At 38.9% G+C, this 23617-nt stretch overlaps 1 protein-coding gene and 1 long non-coding RNA gene across 2 annotated transcripts in view; one reads left to right on the plus strand and one right to left on the minus strand.

Annotated features, from left to right (window-relative positions):
- Positions 1 to 23617, plus strand: part of CSTF3 (cleavage stimulation factor subunit 3) — a 77023-nt gene that overhangs the window by 45929 nt on the left and 7477 nt on the right. Inside the window, exons 4-17 of the mRNA XM_048853467.2 lie at positions 10856 to 10888; positions 11381 to 11478; positions 13313 to 13379; positions 13476 to 13510; positions 13619 to 13745; positions 15155 to 15232; positions 15441 to 15603; positions 16185 to 16294; positions 16694 to 16810; positions 17164 to 17238; positions 18733 to 18876; positions 18965 to 19067; positions 21543 to 21612; positions 22745 to 22940. Of these exons, the coding sequence (XP_048709424.1) occupies positions 10856 to 10888; positions 11381 to 11478; positions 13313 to 13379; positions 13476 to 13510; positions 13619 to 13745; positions 15155 to 15232; positions 15441 to 15603; positions 16185 to 16294; positions 16694 to 16810; positions 17164 to 17238; positions 18733 to 18876; positions 18965 to 19067; positions 21543 to 21612; positions 22745 to 22940 (1416 nt within the window). The remainder of the gene's footprint in view (positions 1 to 10855; positions 10889 to 11380; positions 11479 to 13312; positions 13380 to 13475; positions 13511 to 13618; positions 13746 to 15154; positions 15233 to 15440; positions 15604 to 16184; positions 16295 to 16693; positions 16811 to 17163; positions 17239 to 18732; positions 18877 to 18964; positions 19068 to 21542; positions 21613 to 22744; positions 22941 to 23617) is intronic.
- LOC125638142 (uncharacterized) lies at positions 850 to 2677 on the minus strand. The gene is made up of 3 exons (XR_007357163.2): positions 2580 to 2677; positions 1688 to 1747; positions 850 to 1032 (listed from the first exon to the last, which is right to left on the minus strand). It is a non-coding gene; the product is annotated as an uncharacterized LOC125638142 (long non-coding RNA).

Consider the following 23617-nt stretch of genomic DNA (forward strand, 5'->3'; position numbering starts at 1 on the left):
ACGTGAGCTAAAGAAAGTGGAGTTGGGAGAATAAGACTTTCTGCTTGGGAAAATTTGGGGCTACCTTATACAGCAATCATGGAAGGAACAGGGGGCTAGAGAAATAGGAGAGGTCTCATAGTGGAGAGGCAGTAAGGAGGAGTTGTCATGAGTAGGGAAGAGGTGACCGGGTTGAGGAAGTTTCTTCCTTAAGGGTCAGATGCTGTACTCTTAGGCTTTGTCTACACTACACACCTTTTAGCGCCACAGCTGTGCTGCTACAGCCGTGCTGCTAAAAGGCACGCAGTGTAGCCACTGTTTGTCGGCAGGAGAGAGCTCTTCCACCGAGAAAAAACTTCCAACCCCAAAGAGCAGGGGTAGCTTTGTCAGCAGGAGAGCGCTCCTGCTGACAAACCGCTGTTTGCACTGGCGCTTTTCATTGGCCAAACCCTTGTTTGGGGATGTGTGTTTTTTTCACACCCCTGAACGACAAAAGTTTTGTCGTTCAGTTTCAAGTGTAGACAAACCTTACTGTCCTATTGTGTGGAAAATGGAACACTGAAAACCTGTTTTAAAAACAATCAAAATCCTTCATGCTTCTGTTCAGAATTGTTGACTGTTGCTAAGTCTTGAGATTTAATTCTAGAGGTAACATAATGTAAGAACTTATCCTGTGCATACTATAAATAACCTCTTTTAGAAGCCAATTAAAATCCATACACTACAGCATCGTAATATATGGGCTAAATTTTGCCATTGATTTTGTAGTAGGAGTTGCGCAAACACATATGAGGGCAAAATTTGTCCCTGTCGTAAAATGATTACTATGAGCTTCTTGTTCTTATAGTATAATACGTTTATTTTGTAACAATTCAGCTGGACAATAAGAATTACTTATGATTGGGTGTATGAAATACAGAGCTGAAATGAATCTTCTATTATAATGGATGATCTGATCACAGAAGTAAGAGCCAGGAACTCCTCTTTCTATTATTTATTATTACAGAAGCACTCCGGTGCACCAGTCAGATTGGGGTTCTGTAGTTCTGAAAACTGTAGAAATACAAAGTGACATTCCCTGTCCTGAAGAGTTTATGATCTGAATTAAGACGAGACACAACAATTGAAGGTAACGAAGGGAGGACAAGGATAAAATTTATGAACACGCATGGTAACAAAGCTGGGATTAGCTTAATTTGCAGGGTTTGTTTTTTTTAAGGATAAAAATAAAGGAAATATTATATCAGTAGTTCCTAAAATTCCAACCCTAACTTTATCATTGTCGATTCCTGTGTCCATGGTCAAATCACCTAAGTTCTTTACCTCTATTTCCCTATCAGTAAAATAGAGGTAATATGTAGTTCATAAAAGTGATGTGAGAATTAATTTTGTGAATATTTGAAAAGTGTTAAATATTAATATCCAAATATAATCTTACTTTAATAGTTTCATATAACCCACGGCATCACAGCTGCAGTAGAGGAACAGATCTCAGATTTTTAAATTTAATTTCAAACTAACCTGAGTATTATCTTGATAAAATAAGATAGTCTGCAGTGTCAGCTGCATCCAAGAACGCTTACTGTTTAAATGTTAAGGGTCAAAGTTAGAGGTGAGAGAAACTGCAATTTAAAATCTTCTGCCCTGCCTCCTTCCCAACAACTGTTGCATCAAATTAGTCTCCTATTAGAATCAGACCCCTTCTTACCCATCCCTTTGTATTTTGGTCCACTGAAGAATCTGAGAATTCAAAATAGTCTGACTTGTCCTGAGGAGTAAGAAAACAGACTGCTATTAAGAAAAGCATGAAAAAGGATGTAAGCACGTGCAAGTGAAAGTAGACTCTTCTTACTTTAATTCTTTAGGCTCTTCAGCATGTAACTTACACACCAATTCAGTCCTTTATATGGTAGCTGTGGGTATAAGTGGATTTCAGAGTTTGCCTACACATCACCTCCTAAATCTGTCTCTGAGAATTATAAATATTAGGTGTCCTTGCACATCAATCCTTGTTCAGCAAGATGGTGCCTAGATGCAAATGTCTCAAATAGTTTGGCAGTAGCTTAATTTTATGTATTTTTAAAAGATTTCTTACGTTAGCCTGGACATGAAAATAGACTCAGAACCCACTAATAGTTAATACATCCAAAGGGCCTGCTTTTTATCTCTCTGCTTTGTAAATCAGAAGTAACTCCGATGAAATTCAGTGTAGTTACACTGGTGTAATGTAGATGTGAGGTTAGAATCAGGTACTAAAAGTCTAGTTGATTTATTTTTTTTTAATTTACTATTCCTACTGAGGAAAAATCATAAGTTTTTGGTATACTCTAAAAATACTTTTTCTTCTGAATGAATTTTATCACAGTTTTAGTCGTGTTTGTCATTCTCAGTAGCACCCAGATTTAAAAAAAAAATAAATCTTGCAATACAAATAAATATTGGAGCAGTTGGATTCTCATGCTGTAAACTTGTAAACCACTGCTGCTTGAAGCAAAATGAGCTGTCTCTATCTTAAAAATATTTATAGAAGTAGAAAGCATTTTAAAGAAAGGGTTTTAGATTTGTATTGTCTGGTCCAAAATGTGACAAACTTGTCTTACCTTTATGTTGATTGTTTTTAGACTTCATGAGCATGTAAATTTTTTCACACAATAAGTTAGATCTGGATTCTCTCCTGCACCCAGTCTCCTCGAAGTATAGCCTGCGGGAAGCAATCAGAGAGTTGGTTTTGACTCCCTGACCTTGAGGTTGGTTTTATGTCATCCCTAGCTTGACAACGTTTAGGACAGCCTACATCATGCTCTAGACTGTGCCTGCTTGGGATAGCTCGAGTGAGGTGTGCTCAGGCTATATCCTGTTCTACAATCTTGACATAGCCCTGAAGCCAAGAACTGTAAGTGGGGTGTGGAACAGGCTATGGCATCTATAGTACCTGTGGCGATTGCACCATATTAGGGAAGCTCCAGGACAGATGTTGTGGCCATTCCCCCTCTATACCTTTCCAGTGGCACAAAGCAAGCTGACTGAGGCAGAAGGGGGCAGTATCTAGTGCCTGTTATGCTTTTTATAGTCAGATACAGCAATCCAGTATTAATGGTCTAATAAACTGATGACCAGTGTAATGGGGGCTGGTATTTTTTTTCCTAAGGAAAGAATTCAGTTGCAGCATCTCAATTACTTATTAAAAACAGAGTTGAGGTTTTTTTAAAAAGGGGAGTTGAAAGCCTGATCCCACTGAAATCAATGCCAAAACTCACATTGGCTTCAGTGGGGGTAGGATTCATCCAAGGACTGATTTTTTTTTTCACCATATAATCTGCATGTGTCTGAAATATGCAGGAGTAGCTTTTTTCTAAAATTGTCAGCTCTGCCGCTGTCTTCGCATTGCACTGAACTCTGAATGTTAGTCAGTCATAGGGGCAGCCTTCCTGTGACCAGCTGTAACTCATGTAGTGGAGAGCTCCCTTGGTCCTTCATACAGCAGTAACACATGCATAACAGAATAAATTTGCACTATCTAACTTTGTATTGCCTTTATCTTTTCAAAAATATTTTTAAAAGGGTGTTCAGATACTTTGGATCAAAAATTGGGCCTTTGGATTTTATTGGTCTGCTTTTGGCTGTTACCAAGCAACAGGTATAATGCCCCATAACCTGCATTAATAAGCTAGCAAAGTACAGTTGCTGAGATCAGCCCTAGGCCCACCCTCTTCATACTGAATGTAGGAGTCATGTGAATAGGGGGTTGCAGGTTGAGGCCCTTGCCTTGATCATGGCAGATACGTATGTAGACTGCCCGCACTGTTCCTTCAACTATGCCTGGTTATTCTGGTTAACAATATAAGTCACAGCTGCCCTGCAAAACAGTCTTTCCATGGTTCGCCACAGGTGGCAGAATCCAGCTGACCAGCATCTGTCTTGAACTCCCCTTGCTGCCTGTATTGTTTTGCGCATGCAGAAAATCAGGCTAGTCCTGCACTGGTGTCTATTTATGATTAGTCAGTGACCAAAGGGTGAACTATGTTAGGAATAGTTTATTTTTTTAATATACATTTCAATTTTTAGATCCCTTGTGGGATTTAGAAAAAAAAATGCTTTGGGCCCCCTTTCATGTGGGGAACAGGGCCAAAACTTTATTCATATGCTCAGCTCTAAGAATTGCCTTATTTCTGCTGATCTTGATGAAGATTCTACATTAATAAGTAGAAGTAAATAGAACCAAGGCCCCTGGGCTTCTCCTGCATTAGAAACAAGAGTCAAAAATCACTGTTAGCCCAATGGAAGAGGACAAGGGACATGAACCTGTAAGACCTCCTTGGAGATGCGGAGAGCTCGCACTGCCAATTGTCTTTAATGAGAGTTGAGGGCACTCTTCACTTCCTAGAGATGAGCAGCACTTTGTAAGATTAGACCCAAATCATAAAGATGTCCTTTTCAAGCTTCCAAGACCTTACAAACAATGGAGAATTTTAAAGCTATTGACAGTTATGCCCCTTCATCCTCAATTAAAAAAATAGGAGGGAATCAAACCCTTCATGAAAGTTTGCATCCCATGAGAGACTTTTTTGTTAAAATAATTGTAAGGTGTCATCTTAAACATTTTTAAGAGAAGTTATGCAAACATCATAATGTTCCAATTATATTAAGAAGCAGTGAGAAGTGGAAGTAGATAGGTACTCCATACCTGGAGGTATGCAAAGCTGATACCTCTTATCACAGTGTCCCGGGACAGCAGGGATGCTCTACTTTAAAATTTTCGTTTGTTAAATATTAAATTGCCTGTCAGAGCAGGAAATGCCTTCTTCTGGGGCCAGCTGCTTTTTTATTACATAGTTATTGCATGCATCATAATGCACAATCCTTTATAGAGGTGTAGAAAGGGAGATGTACTGTATATGCTGTGCTCTTTGTGTGTAAAAAACATACTCTTGTGGAACGGTAGGGTTTAATTTTCCACTAATGGGGATTTTGTGGAGTTATTTATGACTGCAAAGTGATTGTAAATACTCCTGTTCTAATGTTTACATTCACTACATAGGTATAAATGACTGCATAGGGTTCAAGGCAGTGTAGAATCAGGCCCACAGGCTTTTCTTTCTTAGATTTCCTCTGTAATATTTCTTTCATGTTTTGAATTCTCAGAGTTTAAATGACTCTTTGTTCCTGAATTTATTTCCAAATATTCAGGAATGAAGGGGCTGGAAATCAGGTCACTGGGGAATGTGGGAAGCCATCAAAGGAACAGGAATATTGCGAGACAGTATCTGTGTTAGGGTCCCTATACCAACGTGGAGGAGGAAGTATTTTAGTCCAACTTCTGCCCCTTGTCCCACTTGCAAAAGAAATTATTCCCTGCAAATGAGTGGGAAAACAAAGGCAAAGTTACCTTCTGGGTAAAGGCTGTCCCTGAAGTACTACTGGTCACTAAATATGTATAAAAATATGAATGGAACTTTTCCAAGGCTAGGGAGAATAAATGGAAACTAGGGCTCTGCTTAGAGGAGGATTCAGCAAGAGGGAGTGATTCAGATGAATTGCAAGAGGCTGCAAGGGTAAATAGAACCTCTGATGCAGCTGTTAAAAGTTTAGAACCCAAAATAATATTTCCTTCAATACTTGATCCAAAATCCATGTTTCCCTGTTTCTGGAAGCTAAAGGAATGGGCGGTAGCAGAATGTATAAATAGGAATGTTTATTTGAGGCCTTCTGCAAAGCTAGAAGGCGCTCCTTCTACAAGCTCTTTTAAAACCTATCTTCCTAGTGTTTTAAAATAATAATGAAAGTACATCTACATTGTACATCTACATGGGCTAAAACAGTACCATCTACATTGTACATCTACAAAGTACATCTACATGGGCTAAAACAGACCTTGCTCACTGTGTCCTCATGGATTCCTACCTCCTCATGGAGAATGAGAAAAGGCCAAGAGCTTTTATCCTGTGGCTCCATAGCTAAAGGGTAAAAATTTTGAAAGCACTGAAAAAACAAGAGCAATAGGATTTACCGTGCAAACTGTTTCTTTTTTCGTTAGTTTTTAAATATTCCAGCACTTTTCTCTCCTGTTACAAAATAAAAGAATGCAAATAGGATCTTTGAAAATTTTCCATTAAAGTATGAACTTATTCCATAATGTTTAATGGCTATAAATAAACAAGAGCCGTGAAGAATATATTACAAATCAAATGAGAGAGAAAGTCTGAAATATGCACTGCTATATGAGAAAGCGTTAATTAAATGAGGATATAATGATATATACATTTCATAAACCTAGATAGGCAGTGGCCTTAAAACGTCAAAGAGAATCAAGATGCTGGCTATGGCTACGCCTGAAATTCAGGAGCAGAGTACTTTACTCTTATAGCTTTTCAAGCTAAATAATTTCCATTCCTTTTGGTTTAAGGATCCTTTTTTTACTGCAAGCATATTTTTTCTAGCACAGATGGAACTTACATTTGCAGACTTTCTCCCTTCTACTTTTAGGAGTGACTGCTAATACCTTAGCATATTTATGCAAATTTAGCCCATTTGTACCTGTGTGGTTAGGTCTTCTAGTCTGTGAGCCTGAACATAGCTCAACCTACCCTGTAAATGCAGCCTTAAAATCTATTTTAATTATCCTACCACATGCTCATCAGCGTCATGAGAGGCAACACATATACTTAAAGCTGTCAGTAAAACTATATTTGCTATCCTTTATTTGTGAGCCTTCTACTTGGGTGTGTGTTTCACTGTCTTTTGGGCAGTTATTGGATGAAATAGAGTGTTATGAGACAAGTATTAAGAGTGAAATGTAAGGTCATGAGATCCATGATCAATGGGTATCTTGTAGAAAGGAAGTTCCAGAGCTGTGGGGCAGATACTGAGAAAGGCAGGTCTCCTTGCAAATCTCAGTTTCAGTAGAGTCAGCTCCAGCATCCCTGCTGCTGGTACGGTCAGGTCAAGGAAGGAGAGGCAGTACTACGATAGATGGGTTTCTGCACACTGAAATCCTGAAAATTCAAGACCTTAAGTTGGATCCAGTATTAAGCAGGGAGCAGGTGCCATGTTGAGACTGCAAAGGTGATGTGCTGTCATTGACCTGTGGCAAAATCAGGAGTAGGATATAGGGTTTATTGATCTCCTTAATATCTCTTGTTTGTTTATAGCCTTTAAAAATTAAGAAAGCAGTTCACACTTTAAGGTAAAATTGGTAAAGAAATATTACTGTTGAAATGTGTTTGTTAATATTGAAGCAACCGATTTGTTTTTTGTGTCTTTGACAAGGTGCGCATGATTCACAGGAAGTTTGCTGGAGTTGGTAACTCCTGTTAAAATAGTTTGTTTTGTTCATGGGATATGGGCAAGCTTTTGGAGTTGGCTTTAATAAAATGTTTACTTGGGTATTAGTGGATCAGTTCCACGTGTTTCTGTAAATGTTTAAATACACATGGAAATATATTGGGGCCCACCGGATGAATTCTGGAAATGGCTAATGTCCCTTCTCCTCCTTTCTTTTACGGGGAAGGTTCCTTCATAGCATTAATCCTAGAAAGATGACACTATTACTTATTAGTCATGTTTCCCTCAGTTTAATTATAGAGTTTATCTGCATATCTAATCAGACTTAGGTCCAGGGCTAAGGGCAGGCTTTCATTTCCTTTCGTAAGATATTATAATACTGTTTGTCAGTTACTGTTCATTAGCAGTCAGCTTTGTGGAATTGTGATTCTGTCCCTTGGATTTTATGGTACAGTTGCCCTTTTTCACCACAAATAAGTCAAAGATGCTGGTTAATGTATTTAGTGCTCCATCCTGCATGTGGAGATGTTTGTATAAATTAAAGGGAAAGGGCTCTCTCATCCGTCTCCTAGTTCTATGTTCCTCCTGGGATTTGTGAGATTTGTCTTTGAATGTCAGAGAAATGGTACAAACTTGGCTGATTGGCTTGGAAAATCATCCATGATTCAGAAAAAAGCTAGAGGCTGTCTTTTGTATAAATTGTCTGGTAAGCCAGGGGAAAGAGAAATATAATACTCAGTCCTGGAAGTGGTAAAAATATGGACTAGAGGCCCTCAATCTCCTAAGAAGACAAAGTACGCATTCCAGCTAGATACTTAAGGACATAAACTGAACATTCAGAAATGCATGCAGTGTGTTCCTGCAAATAAAGCTGGAAGACAGAAATGACAACTAGATATTTAACCATTTAAACAAAAGCAAAGTCACATATTCATACATTATCCCAGTTAGTTTGATAAGACTATAAAGCTAACCAGAGGCTGCAGTTCTTGGGATGGCTTCTGTAATGGGAGGGAATCTTAGCATCAAGCTGAACTTTTATATGAAGACGTTGGGATGACTTACACGCACAACTTTGTTCATTAGCCTTATGAACTTCCAGTCACAGAACTATGTGGGAACAAATGGGCTAAAAATTAGATGAGATCTTTGTCTTTTGATTTTATATTTGTAGTAATTATGGGCTAATTGTGTACAGCATAAATATAGGGCTGTAATAAACTTGAGAGGATCTGTTTGTCACAGACTGTAAGGCTGCAGTACAGTTAAGCTATAAGCAGGTCTATGAGACTTCAACTATGTATTTATTCCAGAGCCGTCAGTTATTTATAATACATACATCAACTTTTTCAAAATCCCACTAGAGGTTACAGATGGTCTCCATGTTACTAGTGAAAAGCAACTGGTGTTTCTCTGACTTCTTGGTAAAATTCTTTTCTCTCTCTCTCTTTCTTTGGGTCAGGGAACATGGTCTTTATATGTTTGGCCAGTACCTAGGAAAATAGGGCCCTGATCCTGATTGGGGCCTTTAGGAACTGCAGAAGTAATATATTTTTTCCTCCTCTGTTGTGGTTTACTTCATAAACATTGACCAGGAACATTTGTTTCCTGGCCAGTGGAATAGATGGTCCAAGGTGACACCAAAGGCTGTTAACCCAGCTGATCATTAGCAGCCTCACGTAGAGTTCACTATTATTGCTGTGCTCTGTGAAATATAAATATTTATGGGTTGAAAGCTGAACTCTGTTGGTTTGGGCTTACAGTTTTGGGAGTTTACAGTCATTTCCTCGTATTGTAAGACTGGTTCCGTAACTGATAGGAAAGCAGAATTTTGTTCTAAACTATAAAGCAAATTCCTTATTTCACATAAAACTAGTTGGCAAATTTAGCTGTTTTCCTGTTTGTGAACATTCACAAACTGATCCTTAATTTTTCTAATATATTTATTATTTGTAAATATTTGCTGAATAATGCAACCAACCAAACAAGTTTGAGCCTTTTGGTTGTTTGCAAACTGTTTACTATGACTAAGATACCGTGACTTCTGCAGCGGATGGTGCAGCTGGCTCAGGGGTTGCCTGCAGAAGTTTGGGTGTGTGGGAGGGCAGACGGTTGAACTGCGGGGCGGCACTGATCTTGGTGGGGGGGGCTTCCTGGCTTCCACCAGCATGTTCCTGCAGCTCCTAGACAGAGGAGCCAGGTGGCTCTGCGCACTGTCTGTGCCTGCAGGCGGCAGCCCCACCCCCCAGCTCCCATTGGCTGTGGTTGCCAGCCAATGGGAGCTGCAGAGCCGGTGCTTGTGGTGGGAGCAGCGCACAGAGCCCCCAGGCCCTCCACCTAGGAGCTGCAGAGACATGCTGGTTGGAGCTGGGTAGGGAGCCTGCCTGCCCCACCAACCCGTCCCCGCCCCCGCCCCCCCCCCCCACTAGCGGAGGGGTCCTGGGCCACACTCCACCCCCTCCTCCCCCCCAGCATCAGCGGGGGTCCCAGATCACGCACCACACCTGCCCCCCCACCCCGCCCCAGCCGGACCACCTCCTCCAGCACCCGTGGTGCCCCCAGACCACCCCCATAGAGAAACGCTGGCCCAAGTTTTAGTTAGGGGTATAAAGTAAAACTCATGGTCGGGTCACAGGCCATGATTTTTTGTTTACTGCCCGTGACCTGTCCATGAGTTTTACTACAAATACCCGTGACTAAAAAGTTGCCTTAACTAAGATTACTCAGAAATCAGGTTCAGTTAATGAACGATTGGTCACATAAATCCCTGAATATTTCTGCTTTCTAATTGGATGACTGAAACTTTTAACAGGAAAATAACATTCTTCTGGTATGAGTTGGGATGAATAATCGCTCTTGCTGAAATTTGTAGAAGTTGCTAACATACTTCCAAATGATAAATAATATGACTCCACAAATATGAGAGCTGAATTTACTGGGTTTACTCAAGAATACTTTGTTATTCAGCCAACTCTTTTTTGAACATTTCAGGAGGTTTATTTTAACACAAACACTTTTCAGCATGATGTAATGATGTTTGCCAGCAATACGTTAAAGAACATAATTCAAATGTTATAGTGGATTGATAAATGAAATGACCCATTTAGCTCAATATTCAAACTAGGGTGGTTCAGATGGGGTGCCCAGAATCTGGATGATCAGATGGGCACAGAGGTAACTAGTATCTGTTTTTGTGCAGTTAAGTCCACAATTTAGCACCTTAAAGTAAGTGTCCAACTTAGAAAATTTGACTTCCAATACAGAATATAAGTAAGAATGCTCATTAAGGCCGAAATTCTGGTCCTGTTGGAAGTCAATGAAGTAAACCTCCATTTGACTGCAATAGAACTAAGACTTGGCCCTAAAAACAGAAATAGCCAAGAAAAATAGAGGCTTCTTGTACAATGAATAATAATTTTGCAGAGTTACGTTGTGTTGAAATATAGGGAGGCAATGTGGCCTAGTGGCTAGAGCAGTGGACTAGAACTCATTATTACTCTAAACACAGACAAACCATTTCACCATTGCGTATACAAAATTTACTTTTAAAAATAGGATTTTTCCAATTTATTTATTCTTTTCTGCTTCCCTACAGATTAAAGCAAAAAATTATGACAAAGTAGAAAAGGTGAGTCCAATAATAAATTCTATACTTTATGTAATTTTTAAGATTTTGGTTTTTAAAACAAAAAATTCTTAGGACCTTACATATGAAATATATATATTTATAAGGAGACCAGGTATCATCTCATAAGGCTGGGGTAGTAGATTGGAAAGAACTGCAGCTTGCATTGAATATTTTATCTGAGTTATTCTTTTTTTATCCAATTTATCCAAGGATACCTTAGAAGTATGATCACTAAAGTGGGTTTTATTGCTGTCAACACACTGTAAACAGTGGGGTCAGCAGAACAATTGTCCTGCATTTTATACCTCGCCAGTTCTCACTACCTAACATGAAGATAATCTTATCAAATCAGTGGGTATTTTAGGTATTCTTTCCAATACATTTCAGCTCAGAATAACAGAGAAGGTTTTAATTGAGGCGCTCAAAGAAATAATATAAAAATGTAATTTCTGTTCTTGGATTCTTGATCATGTTTTCTCCATATATTAACAGTTGTTTCAAAGATGCCTTATGAAAGTGCTACACATAGATTTATGGAAGTGTTACCTTTCGTATGTACGTGAAACCAAGGGAAAGCTACCCAGTTACAAGTAAGTAAAAATGGTTTGTTCCAAATTCTTTAGTTTTGATGGTGGTTCTCTTTTCCTTTACGAGGCATTGAACAGGGGTTTTGTCTTGACAAACCTGGCTCTGATCATAATGGGTCTATAAGATATCGCCTGCTCTCTGTTCCAGAAACATTTTCTCTTGATTCTTTCTGGAAGGCAGTTGCCATACTCATGCTCCATATAAAATAGCAGATAAAGTTGCTTCCTTGAGACAACCAGAGAAGTTAGAGAAGTAAATTGTCCTGTCCATTTGCCTGTTAATGAGGGATTGTTCCCTATCATACATTATCTTTTGCCTAGTCTAATCTAATTTTAAACTTTCTGGTCAATGGGGGCAAATAATAAAAGCCTTCTGTAGACCAGGATTGATGGTCAAGTAATACAGCTCAAGTGTTAGCTTTAATCAAGATACAATATTCGAGGTGGGAACAGTTGAAGAACTCTAGTTTAGACAAGGCCTGGGAAGACTATTCTAGAACTTAATACATCATGGTGTTGGGAAGAATTTTTGGATGTTCATTTTAAACTTTTCTTTCCTTAATTTCATCCCATTTCTCCTGCTTATACTCCTGCGTACTGCACTAAATTCCTCTCCATCCGAAGGCCTGGCCTACACTTACAAGTTAGATCGACATAGCGGTAGCACTTAGAGGCATGAAAAATTCACACCCCCAAGCACCGAAATTAAGCTGATTTAACCCCTGATGTAGATGTGGCTAGATTACTGCGGAATACTTCTGTCGACTCTGCTACGGCTGCTTGGAGAGGTGGATTAGTGATAGCAATGGGAAAACTCCTTCTGATGCCGCGAGAAACGTCTACGCTATGGTGCTACAGCAGCATAGCTGCAGTGGCATAGCCGTGCTGCTGTAGCCCTTGTAGACATGGCCTTAATGTTTACACTTTAAGAAGCTGTAGGTTGTTGTCATGTTCTCTCCACAGTCATCACTTAGCGAAGATATACATACTCATTACTACTGCTGTTAAAAATGGTAAATAAATTTGATGAAGAAAATCAGAATTTTTAATTTAAAATTATCAATTAAAAATATGAAAAATCACATTTTGGGGGGGTATTTCTTCTCCCCTTTCCTTTGTCTTATATTCCCTAACCCTTTTTTCAGTGGCAAAATGTGTGGAGAAGGGGGTGAAAAGGCAGGTGGGAAGATGGAAAAAGGGAGAGTGAAAACAAAATTACAGTTTTTGGCAGAGACCAGGGGCGGCAAGAGGTTGATGGTGGAAAGATTTTTAAAAAAATTTCCATGAAATCTTTTGATTATTAAAAAGAAGTAATTTTTATGGAGGGAGGGGAAGAAGAGCATTTCAAAGTAAAAACCAGGTCCATTCAATTTTTTTAATTGTAAACCACTCCTTTTAATTCTTAACTGCTTTTTGTTGTTTTTCTCAGGGATTCCTAATCTCTTTCCGGTATTGCCACTAAGTAAATCAGTCAGCAAGGAATATTTATAGAGCAACTGGCCTTATCTCCTCTATTCCTGGTGCACATGGCATATGTGAGCTCCACTCATCTAAGAAGAGAGAGCCCCAGGCACACGAGAGCATTACGTACTGCCATCAGTGCACTAGGCCAGCTACAGTTTTCCTTTTAACTTCCTTGCTTGTGGTAATTGTCTGAATACAGAATGCCAGGAATTTAAGGAAACCAAACACCTATTTTACAGCACTAGTCTTTTTTACTTAAATATATATTTAGAATTGGTTGCTAAAAGAGTTTTTAAAATAAATACTATTCATTAAAATTGATAAAACCTAGTCCCAGCTCTGAATGTTTTCAATATTGTGGCATTTTTTTCAGAGAAAAAATGGCTCAGGCATATGACTTTGCTCTGGATAAAATCGGCATGGAAATCATGTCATACCAGGTATGTTTTGTTATCTAACTAGTTATTTCTGATTACTGTACTAAGTGCTTCTTAATTTAATTTTTTCTGGTTTTTTTTTTTTTTTTTTTTACGTAGATCTGGGTGGATTACATCAATTTTTTGAAAGGCGTGTAAGTACTTTTAAGTATATTTTAAAAGTTAATTCATGTAATTATAATGTTTTATATAAGTTACAGTGTTTTAATTACTGACATGTTAGTGTCTCACTTCACTATTAGAGAGGCAGTTGGATCTTATGCAGAAAACCAGAGGATAACTGCTGTTCGTAGGGTTTACCAGCGAGGTTGTGTGAACCCAATGATCAACATTGAACAACTCTGGAGAGATTATAACAAATATGAAGAGGTAACTGAGAAAATAAAATTGTTTGTGATTTTAGGTTTGTTTAGAAAATCCTGTCTTAAAAACGACTAAAAGTTGGTTGCAGAATTGTGTCCACCCTATATATGTGTGCAAACAGATAAAAGGTAGTCCAATGCATGTTTTGTATGTACAATGGTGAGCTCTTTGTGCATCCATGCGAGAATTTTACAGGGTGATAATTTGTTTCTTTGTATTTCTTCACTTACAGACTATTTGTTCGGATAAACTTTGAGAATTTTTCCCTTTTCATATAGTTTGTTGTGATGTTTTAAGTTACATAGTGTCATGCGTTTTCCGTCTGCTGTATTGGAGAGTTTTAGTAGCAATTTTTTATTTTTAATATTGATGTCCATTGTGAAGAGTCAAGAAAAACGTGAGCCTTTTGAATATCTAAGTGTGCTGGTTTTTAGGGTCTTATTTGATCTGTACTCAGTAGATGCCATATCCCCACAGAGTTCCCTTAAGGCCTGAATTCAGTAGGAGTTTATGGCATTCAACAAATTGCAGGAGAGAGTAAAATTTGCAGGATCTAGTCCAGTTCATGCCCTTAGTCCGATGTGTAAGGCATTTGAAGTAGCAAATACCAAGGGAGTTTCATTCCATTTAAATGAACAGCACGATGAGTTTAAAGAATATGATTATCTTTCTCAGAAATTTAAAATTAATAATTTTTTTAAGGGGCATGATTATAACTTGTCCTATGTGCCCACCTTGGGGAATAAGTGTGTACAAAGCCTACTCACCTACTTCAGTACCCTGATTGCCAATCTGTATTAATGGGACAGAGCAGATTTTGTGGAGCTGTTATTACTCTTAACCCCTCATAGATGAGCAAGGAGGGATGGGAGTGGCCAGTGCCTTGGCTCTGACCTCTGCAATGTGCTGGACAACAGAGCTGAGCTTCACTTGATAAAGGACAAGGGGTAATGAGGGAAGGAATTGTGACTGACTGTGGACTGATCATTGCTTCGGGCAAGACAAAATTTCAGTCTTATGTCCCATAATTTGTATGTAAAGTTTATTCTTATGTTTTAGAAGTCTTAAGTCTCTGAATCCTTCCTGCACAGTCAAACATCACTTAGGGCATAGTGTTAGAAGTAAAAAAATCAAAAATATTTTGTGATATAAATGACTAAAAAGTTTTGGGAGCAAAAAGAAATAGCCAAACACAGATTGTTCACGTCATCGCATTTGTTCCCTAACTTGGCCGCTTATCATACATTTATTTGGAGATATTTGTTGTTTTCTGATGTCCATACCTTTTAAAAGACTTCTGTTGAACATTCTTAAATTGTTTTACAGGGCCCTTCCTCTCTCTGAAATAAAATCCAGTAGTTTGTATGTTTTTGTAAAATAGTGTATTTTCAATTGCTGTTTATTTTTCTCCCTAGGGAATCAATATTCACCTAGCTAAAAAAATGATTGAAGATCGGAGTAGAGATTATATGAATGCTAGACGTGTGGCCAAGGTACAGACTCCTGTTCACTTCATTTTTACATTGTTTAATTCCATAAAAGCCAGAAAACATTAAGCCTAGTTAAGATTTTAAGCTACTTGTTTGGTAGGCTGATAGACTTGATATTTTCACAGGACAAAAATGCTAAGCATACCTGTAAGCAGTCACTTTCATGATGTCTATTTCTCTCTACAACTTAAAACATTATCTACCTCTTCAGGAATATGAGACTGTTATGAAAGGTCTGGATCGCAATGCTCCCTCCGTCCCCCCACAGAATACTCCCCAAGAGGCTCAGCAGGTTGACATGTGGAAGAAATATATCCAGTGGGAAAAGAGTAATCCACTGCGCACAGAAGACCAAACTCTCATAACAAAAAGAGGTAACATGATTAAATATCAGAATCAGACATAGATACTCTGCAACATGATTTGAATCATTGTTGAGAATTGGGAGTGACCTTCAGCTGCAGAAGTAAAGTGTTCTTAACATTGTCAATGTTAAGGTGCTATGTCTAAAGTTGGTCAAATCATTTTTTTTCTTCATTAATCCCAATTCTGGCTCTACATACAAATAACACTGTCAGTACTTCAAGCTGCCTTAACTCCCTTCAAAGGCCAGGCTGCAAATGCCCTATAGCAGGCCTGGAAAATCTGCAAATATAGGCTATTTCAGACCATGATGGGAGGTCACAGGCCCATATGCAGAAGACTTTTCCAGTCACCCCCTCTGTTATACTGAGGGGATCTTGCATCAGTATGTCCACTGACTACAACTGGGTAGTGTCCCGAAGAGAGGCAGGCTGTCCTCAAGCCACGTTGTGTATTAGTAGGATCTAATGTATTATCTGATACTTCTGTGTTTGGTACATTTGTAATTTAGTTAACCAGTGTAAGTTACTAATATAGAGTCATACAAATTCTTTTGCTAGGAATATTTATCACTTTGACTTTTTCCCCCTAGTTATGTTTGCTTATGAGCAGTGCCTGTTGGTCCTCGGGCATCATCCAGATATCTGGTACGAGGCTGCACAGTATCTTGAGCAATCCAGTAAGCTGCTAGCTGAGAAAGGGGTAAGGGAATGGATACGGCCAAAGGGGAAAACACATTTTTAGCATTTCAAACTGTGTGTAGATTTTAGAATTCTGAATAGTATTCCATAATATCAAAAATTAAAAATAATTGCACTTAAGAGACTTTGAGTTATGAAATGCAATTATAATGTTGGCATTAAATATTTTAAGTAGTTTAAATGTTAGATTTTTATGGTTGATACATATATTAGCATTCTAATGCTGACCCTTCAAACGCTTATGTACATGAGCGAATGGAGTCAATACTCCATTTGAATTCAGTAGGACTACTCGCATAAATAAAATCCATGTGCACAAGTGCCTGCCAGATCAGATCTTGATTTTGTCTTCAGTGTCATGAGTATTAAATAATGTTGTTACAATGTTTGTTTATCATAGGACATGAACAATGCTAAACTGTTCAGTGATGAGGCTGCTAATATTTATGAAAGAGCGATCAGCACTTTACTAAAGAAGAACATGCTTCTGTACTTTGCATATGCAGACTATGAAGAGGTAAGCGTAAAGATTTCAGTATTGACTCAAACTCCAGTGGGACAAGATGTCTTTTCTCCAAAATCTCATCTGCTTGAAAAGTACTGTATAAACAGAATATTAATTCTGCCAAACTTCTCAGCCTACATTGATACTTTGTAGGCTAAAGTAATATAATGGAAAAATATTTCTATATTATTAATTCCAAAAATATGTTAGAAATATTCAGCTTTCTATTTAATTATTTAATTATTATTATTTTTCAAACAAGTAGGTAGAGGCAGACAGTGGCAGAGAGAGACTTCCAGGAACTTCAGCTTCTCTAGTATTATGAAGCATGTTAGCAATTTTTTTATTTTATTTTATTTCCTCAGAGTCGAATGAAGTATGAGAAGGTGCACAGCATATATAACCGGCTCTTGGCTATTGAAGATATTGATCCTACTTTGGTAAGATGATTCTATACTATTCAGTTTTAGTTTTTACACATTTCCAGTCATATTGATCTCAGTACACCCAAAGAATGGGTAGCGTTCTCATCAGTTAATAGCTCAAGTGGATGACTAGTGGACTAAGTATTAGGTTGAGAATACGTAGACTCTTGGAAACCACAGTTTCAAATTCCAGCAGGGTTAACAACTCTGCCCTTTAGTCTTCCAAGGTAGATAAATTAGGTACCATGCACTTTACTCTCTGTGTCCTTAAAAACCTACAGCAAGCCATATCCATTCGAATGGACTTTGAAGATCCCTTGACATGCTCCATAAGAATAGGCATTTGCTTTGTTGACTTGACCAAAATTTCATTTCCTCTTGCCATAACTGCGTGCTTTGCACCCATTGATTGCCACACTCTATCCCAGTGGATGATGCAACGCAGTGGTGCTTTATGTTTAAGTTTATGAAGCACTTTGGGATGAAGTACACTGCATAAATACCCAAGATTAGTACTACGCTGACACTTTGAGGAAAAAAAGAAAGTTGTATTATTACTATTTGTATTACAAGAGTGCCCATTGTACTAGCATTGTACGAACACATAGTGAGGTAGAGTTCCTGTCCTGAAGAGCTTATATTATGAATAGACAAGACAGGGTGGGAAGGGAACAGAGGCGCAGAGAGGTAATGTGATAAGTCCAAGGTCATACAGCAGGGCAGTGGCAGAGTCAGAAATCTGGTCTCCTAACTCCAGTCCAGGTCTCTGTTTACTAGATCGCAATGCAGCTTCAAGTACAAGTGAATCTCTGTGAAACTCCCAGAGCCTGATTCTCTCTCTTTCTCTCTCTCACTCACCAGTTTTTCAGTTGAATCAATGCTGTTACTCCTAATTTAACCCAGAATAAGTGAAAGGAGACTCAAGTCCATAGAGAATACACACCACAGATCAGTTAATTAATTACCATATGCTTGCTATTTGCATGACCATACATCAAAATTACAAGTCTAATAGGACAGAATGAATAGTATTTCAGATCCCGTTACCCACTAGTAAATTTTTGAACAGACTTTTAGCATACATCTTCAGTTATGGGTCTTATGGCCTCCTGTATGTGCTCTGTTATCCCTGTAAGATACTTGCCATTTTTAGAAACAGCAAATGACTTATGTATAATTGTAATTCTCTGAAGGCAATAGCCTATGTAAATTCATACCCACCTAACCACCTCTCCTGCCTCAAGAATTTTAATATTGATTATCCTTGTAATTTTATACAGGCCTCGTGTCAAAAATAAATAGGTCGATTAAAGCTATGGTGCAGTATATATTCCATGATGCTGTCTCATAGTTGCTACCTTGTCTGAACGTGTTGTTTCTATTATGAATTATTATATTTTGTGACTGGAGCGGATTCTAGATATGCCCAAAGGATCTTTTTCATATCTTAATACTTTTATATTTTGCATACCATCTTGTGTGTTGAACAAATCATCATGTATATTTCAGGTATATATACAGTATATGAAATTTGCAAGGCGGGCAGAAGGCATCAAATCTGGAAGAATGATATTTAAGAAAGCGAGAGAGGATGCCCGGACTCGCCATCATGTCTATGTTACGGCAGCTTTGATGGAGTATTACTGTAGTAAGGTAAACTCAGACATATTCTTTGGGATTAATGAAGTGTTAATAGTTGTGCTGCTTTTTGAATCTAATAGCGCTATTTTAACATTTGCAGGACAAGTCAGTGGCCTTCAAGATTTTTGAGTTGGGACTGAAGAAATATGGAGACATTCCAGAATATGTACTGGCATACATTGACTATTTGTCTCACCTTAATGGTAAGCTTTGGGAACTGGGAGGGCTACTAATGAAACATTAACCTTCACTATCGGAGTTTGGCTTCAGTCCAAGTTGTTTGCATACTGGTTTGAATTCTTTCCTACGGGGCAATAATCTTCTTCACAAAAGCTCTGTGATTTTGTGCCATTTTCTGCACAGTGAAGATCCAGAAATGAAGTGACACTGAGATCCCATTTTGTCTCATCACTATACAGAGTGGGCTTTCCAAGTCCTTAAGTACTTTGCACTGTGGCAGTTTCATTGCATCTGTAGTTGACAATGGAAAACATATTAGGAAAATCTAACTCCTTGGGCACAAAGATTCATAGGGGGTTAAAAAGTCTGTCTGCAGACTCAACAACAGTGATGGATTGATCCTTTCCTGTTGTGACTGCGGAATTCTGACCTTTCACAAGTACAAATAAAATTCATTCCCCAACAGTTGATGGGAAAAGCAAAATTCAAATTAGTATTGTGAATTAACTGACAACTTAGAATTGGTGTTTCCTTGGCAGGGGGCTATGGCTGTCAAAGGCCATTGATAGGAGGGGCATACAGTGCTCCAAGGATACAAAGCCATACACGTGCAAGGGGAGAGGGCGTGTATGCAGTGTCAGTGTACCTGTTGTGGGGCTAGCAGCAGGGCAATGCCACTGCAGGACTCATTAGTGTGGGAGTTAATGGAATAGACAAGAAACTGGAGCTGTCTGAAGCAAAGGTGTGGGGTTGCAGGGGAGGCTGTGTGTGTAGCTGCTGTGGTGTTTCACAGATTCAGAGAAGAGTAGGGAGAGTGGCTTGTCCTAACTCCCTAGTCTCCTTCCCTGCCCAGCCATGCTTTCTAAAGATTCATCAGATCCCCAAACCGCTGAGCTCACATGGAGGGGCTTCCACAGCGGTGGGTGATGTTACTTATCCATCCACACATACTGGCCCATTTGGGCCTATGCTTGCACCACTTTCCTTTCCCTACACTGGCATTTAAATGATACAATGTAACCCTTAGTTATTATCTAATAGCTCAATTAGCACGCTTCATTTATTTTATCTCTTTAAGAGAGATTTTGAAGAGGGGGCATACTTGAAACAAAGGGATGTTTGTACAAAAATCCAGTTCCCTAACATCCCTCTGAGAAAATGGGTATTTGTGTAAATTCTCATAAGAGCAGATGTAGAGAGGGGAAAAAACAAAGGCTTTGTGACATCACATACCAGTGAACAGAGTTGGCTGGCTGAGCCTGCTCACTTAGAGATTTTTCTGAACAAAGGTAATATTAGTGCTAAAGAGCTTCACACTAAATATTTTTGAAAATAGCTCCCCCTTTTTTGTTGTTGTGACTATCTGGCTGGCATAGGGGGATTTTAGGGAAATCAGATGAATAGATAAGAATTTACTCTGCACCATTACACACAGTATCAGCTGGAACTTCACCAGCCGGACAGGATAGCATCACAGCAATAGGTGGTGGTGGGTGTCACAGTTACTGGACTATCTGCACCCCGACCCCTTGCTGGTCTCAAAGTGCACCCCGTCAGCTGTCAGGCCTTGAGTCTTTACCTCTTTCGGGGTGGAATCCCACTCTTGGCCCAGGGTCTGGGCTACAGTGCTCTGCAATCAATCATGCTTATTCCAGCAAGACCACGTGGGTTCAGTACCTGAAGTTTCTTCCCTTCAGGAGTCTGTGGCCAGTGGTGCAAACAGTGATCAGACAACCTTTTTTAAACCAAAGTATTGTTTGATTTTAACAGTAGAAATAAAGCATAGCATAAGAGAAAAAGGATTCTAAAACAGTAGGTCTATATGCATCTCTTTCTTACCTAGAGGCATGCCATCTCTACAGAGACTCTAGCCAGGCCTGAACCTCTTGGTCTGGGTGTCAGTCGTTTTCCCCGTTTGATGGGGTGTCCTTTTAAAACTAGTTTAGTTTTTTGTTCTCCTGAGTTCAGACTTGGACCTTGCTGCCCACAACCAGTTTGGGTAACTCTGCAGGCAGTCAGAGAGAGACCATCAAAGCAAAGGGCTCCTGCATTGTACCTTGCTGGGCAGATGGATGGTTATCTCAAGCCATTGTCCTGTTTCCTGCTTGTTTTTCCAACAGCCTGGTATTAAACTAAGCCAACATATTCAGACCGTGAAAAACCCAATAACCAGGTCACAATACACTATTCATATGTTACAGAACAATTCCATTTCCACCACAGTAAGTACCTATAAAATATTGAGAGGTCCATGCAGGAGACTTTTGCATTTCCTGATACCACCGCAATAGGATTGACTTGCATATTGATACAGCTGTAGCTGTGTATTTAGGTTTATTGAATCCTATTTATTGAAAATAAAATAAAGTCAGAGTATCATATCATTGGAACGAGCTTTTATTTTTCACTTTAAAGACAAATTTCTCTGAGTAGAAGCAGATTTGGAACTGGATTTAATGTTTATACTTTTTAATTGTTATATATTTTTATTTTTTTAGAGGACAATAATACAAGAGTTTTGTTTGAACGTGTTTTAACATCAGGAAGCCTCCCACCTGAGAAATCTGGGTAAGTTTGTCAAATTATTTTGTTTTTCTATCCTTGAAAACCCTCCTTTAAAGCTTAGACGTCACAAACTAACTAGAAGAATTGCTGCAGGTGTACTCTCCCTCATAATCCCACCTAAAGGAAAGGGCATAGAATTCACCCCTTGGACTACAGAAGCTGCTCAGCACAGCATTGGTGACGACATAGGACAAAAACCTCCTGCACTGTAAATATACAACACTTTCTTTAGCCAGTGGTACTGCTGATCACAATATTGTTCCCTGCCATTTTGGGAAAGGAAGGGAAAAACTGTGGGGAATAATGCAAGCCCATGAGAGAAGGTGAGATGGGAACTGGACTTTCCAAGGAGTACAAAAAGCAGAGAAATAACTACAGTGCAAAAGGATCGTAGATGAGCTTGCAGCCCTTTCCCATCTGGTCCCTAACCCTGTCAGCCATGCTCCCACCATCTCCTCTATTAAACACAGTTCTTCCAACAAGACTACAAACCCTGGTGCTCCCCACAGGGAAATGTCCACAAGCGTTACATTACAAGACCTATGCATCATAGTCAAATGTTCCACTGCTCTGCTCATTCATGCCCCAGTTTGTTGCTTCCGATCCTCTGAGAAAGAAGAATTTTTATCCACATTTCAAAGAAGGTATAGAGTTTAGAAGCCAAATTCTCCTCAAAGGTGGGTTGTGAAGCTCAAATGAAAGTTGAATTAAGCCCAGATATACGTGCTCAGATCCCTTCTTACCAAGCTGTGTGGGATTTTCTACAAAGAAATTGGGATTTACCATTGTGCAGAACACGGGGCATTGGTTGCTCGCTCTCTCTTTCTCTTGCTGCCCTCCACACTACTGCTGTGGTGTTGATTGTATATAGTTTGTAAAATGCTATAAGGTCTATTGGAGAGAAAGGTGTCATAAAAATGAGAGAGATTATTAGGAGCATAGTATTAGTGTTACCTATTATGCATGCACATAAAATAGATACTTGAAGAAATAATTTCTTCAAATGGTAATGTCCATGCTTCCAAATCCCTTTTATTGACATTTGTCATCTTGTGTATCTTTACAAGTAGGAGGGATTCAGCATAGCTTTCCCCACAAACAATCATTCATTCCCTTTATCTTTTTCCTTTCGCAGAGAAATCTGGGCCCGGTTTTTAGCTTTTGAAAGTAACATTGGTGATCTAGCTAGTATACTTAAAGTGGAAAAACGGAGGTTTACAGCCTTCAAAGAAGAATACGAGGGTAAAGAAACAGCTCTGCTGGTAGATAGGTACAAGTTCATGGATTTGTACCCTTGCTCTGCAAGTGAACTTAAAGCTCTTGGTTACAAGGTAGGTAGCTAAGAAAATTTAATTTTGCGATTAGTTCTTTTGAGATCTGGTGCAATCCTGTAACACTGTCTCACCTCATCTTAAAGTTTTCCTTGACAGACAAGAAAAAATAAAAACGGGAACATTTTTTATTAGGGTTTTACTCTTCTAATTTTTTAGCCTGATCCTGCCCCCAGTGGAAGTTTTGTCACTGAGTTTCAAATAAAGCAAGATTGGGCTGTTATTTCCATAGACTCCTTTTAATTTTTAGTTGTTTTAGCTGGGCCCAGATCTGATCTAGAATGGAGTTAAAAGCATCGGGGTCTAATTTATCCCTGATTTAACTCCAAGTTAAACCAGGAATTAATGTAGTTCACAGTCTTTTTGTTCAGTCCTTCACCTGCAAAGTTATTGGGTGGCAAAGTGAAAACTTCAAGAGGTCCCAGGCTGCTGGCTCTTTGAGTACCAGGCATTAACTATTGGGGGGAGAGAACACGACTAACAGATACAACTCTGCCTAAATTAATATTTCAGTTTTTGCCTCCCATCAATGAAAAGTTGGTGCAGTAATGCCTTTGCCCTGTAGTACCCAAATCCTCAATGCAGGCTTAATTCTGAGCTCCTTACTCAAGCAAAATTCCTGCTGAAGTCAATGGGCATTTAAAAGCAGGCATTCCTCTGCTAAAAAACTTAGAAAC

This window comes from Caretta caretta, chromosome 6, assembly GCF_965140235.1.
Source record: "Caretta caretta isolate rCarCar2 chromosome 6, rCarCar1.hap1, whole genome shotgun sequence".
Lineage (NCBI taxonomy): Eukaryota > Metazoa > Chordata > Testudines > Cheloniidae > Caretta > Caretta caretta.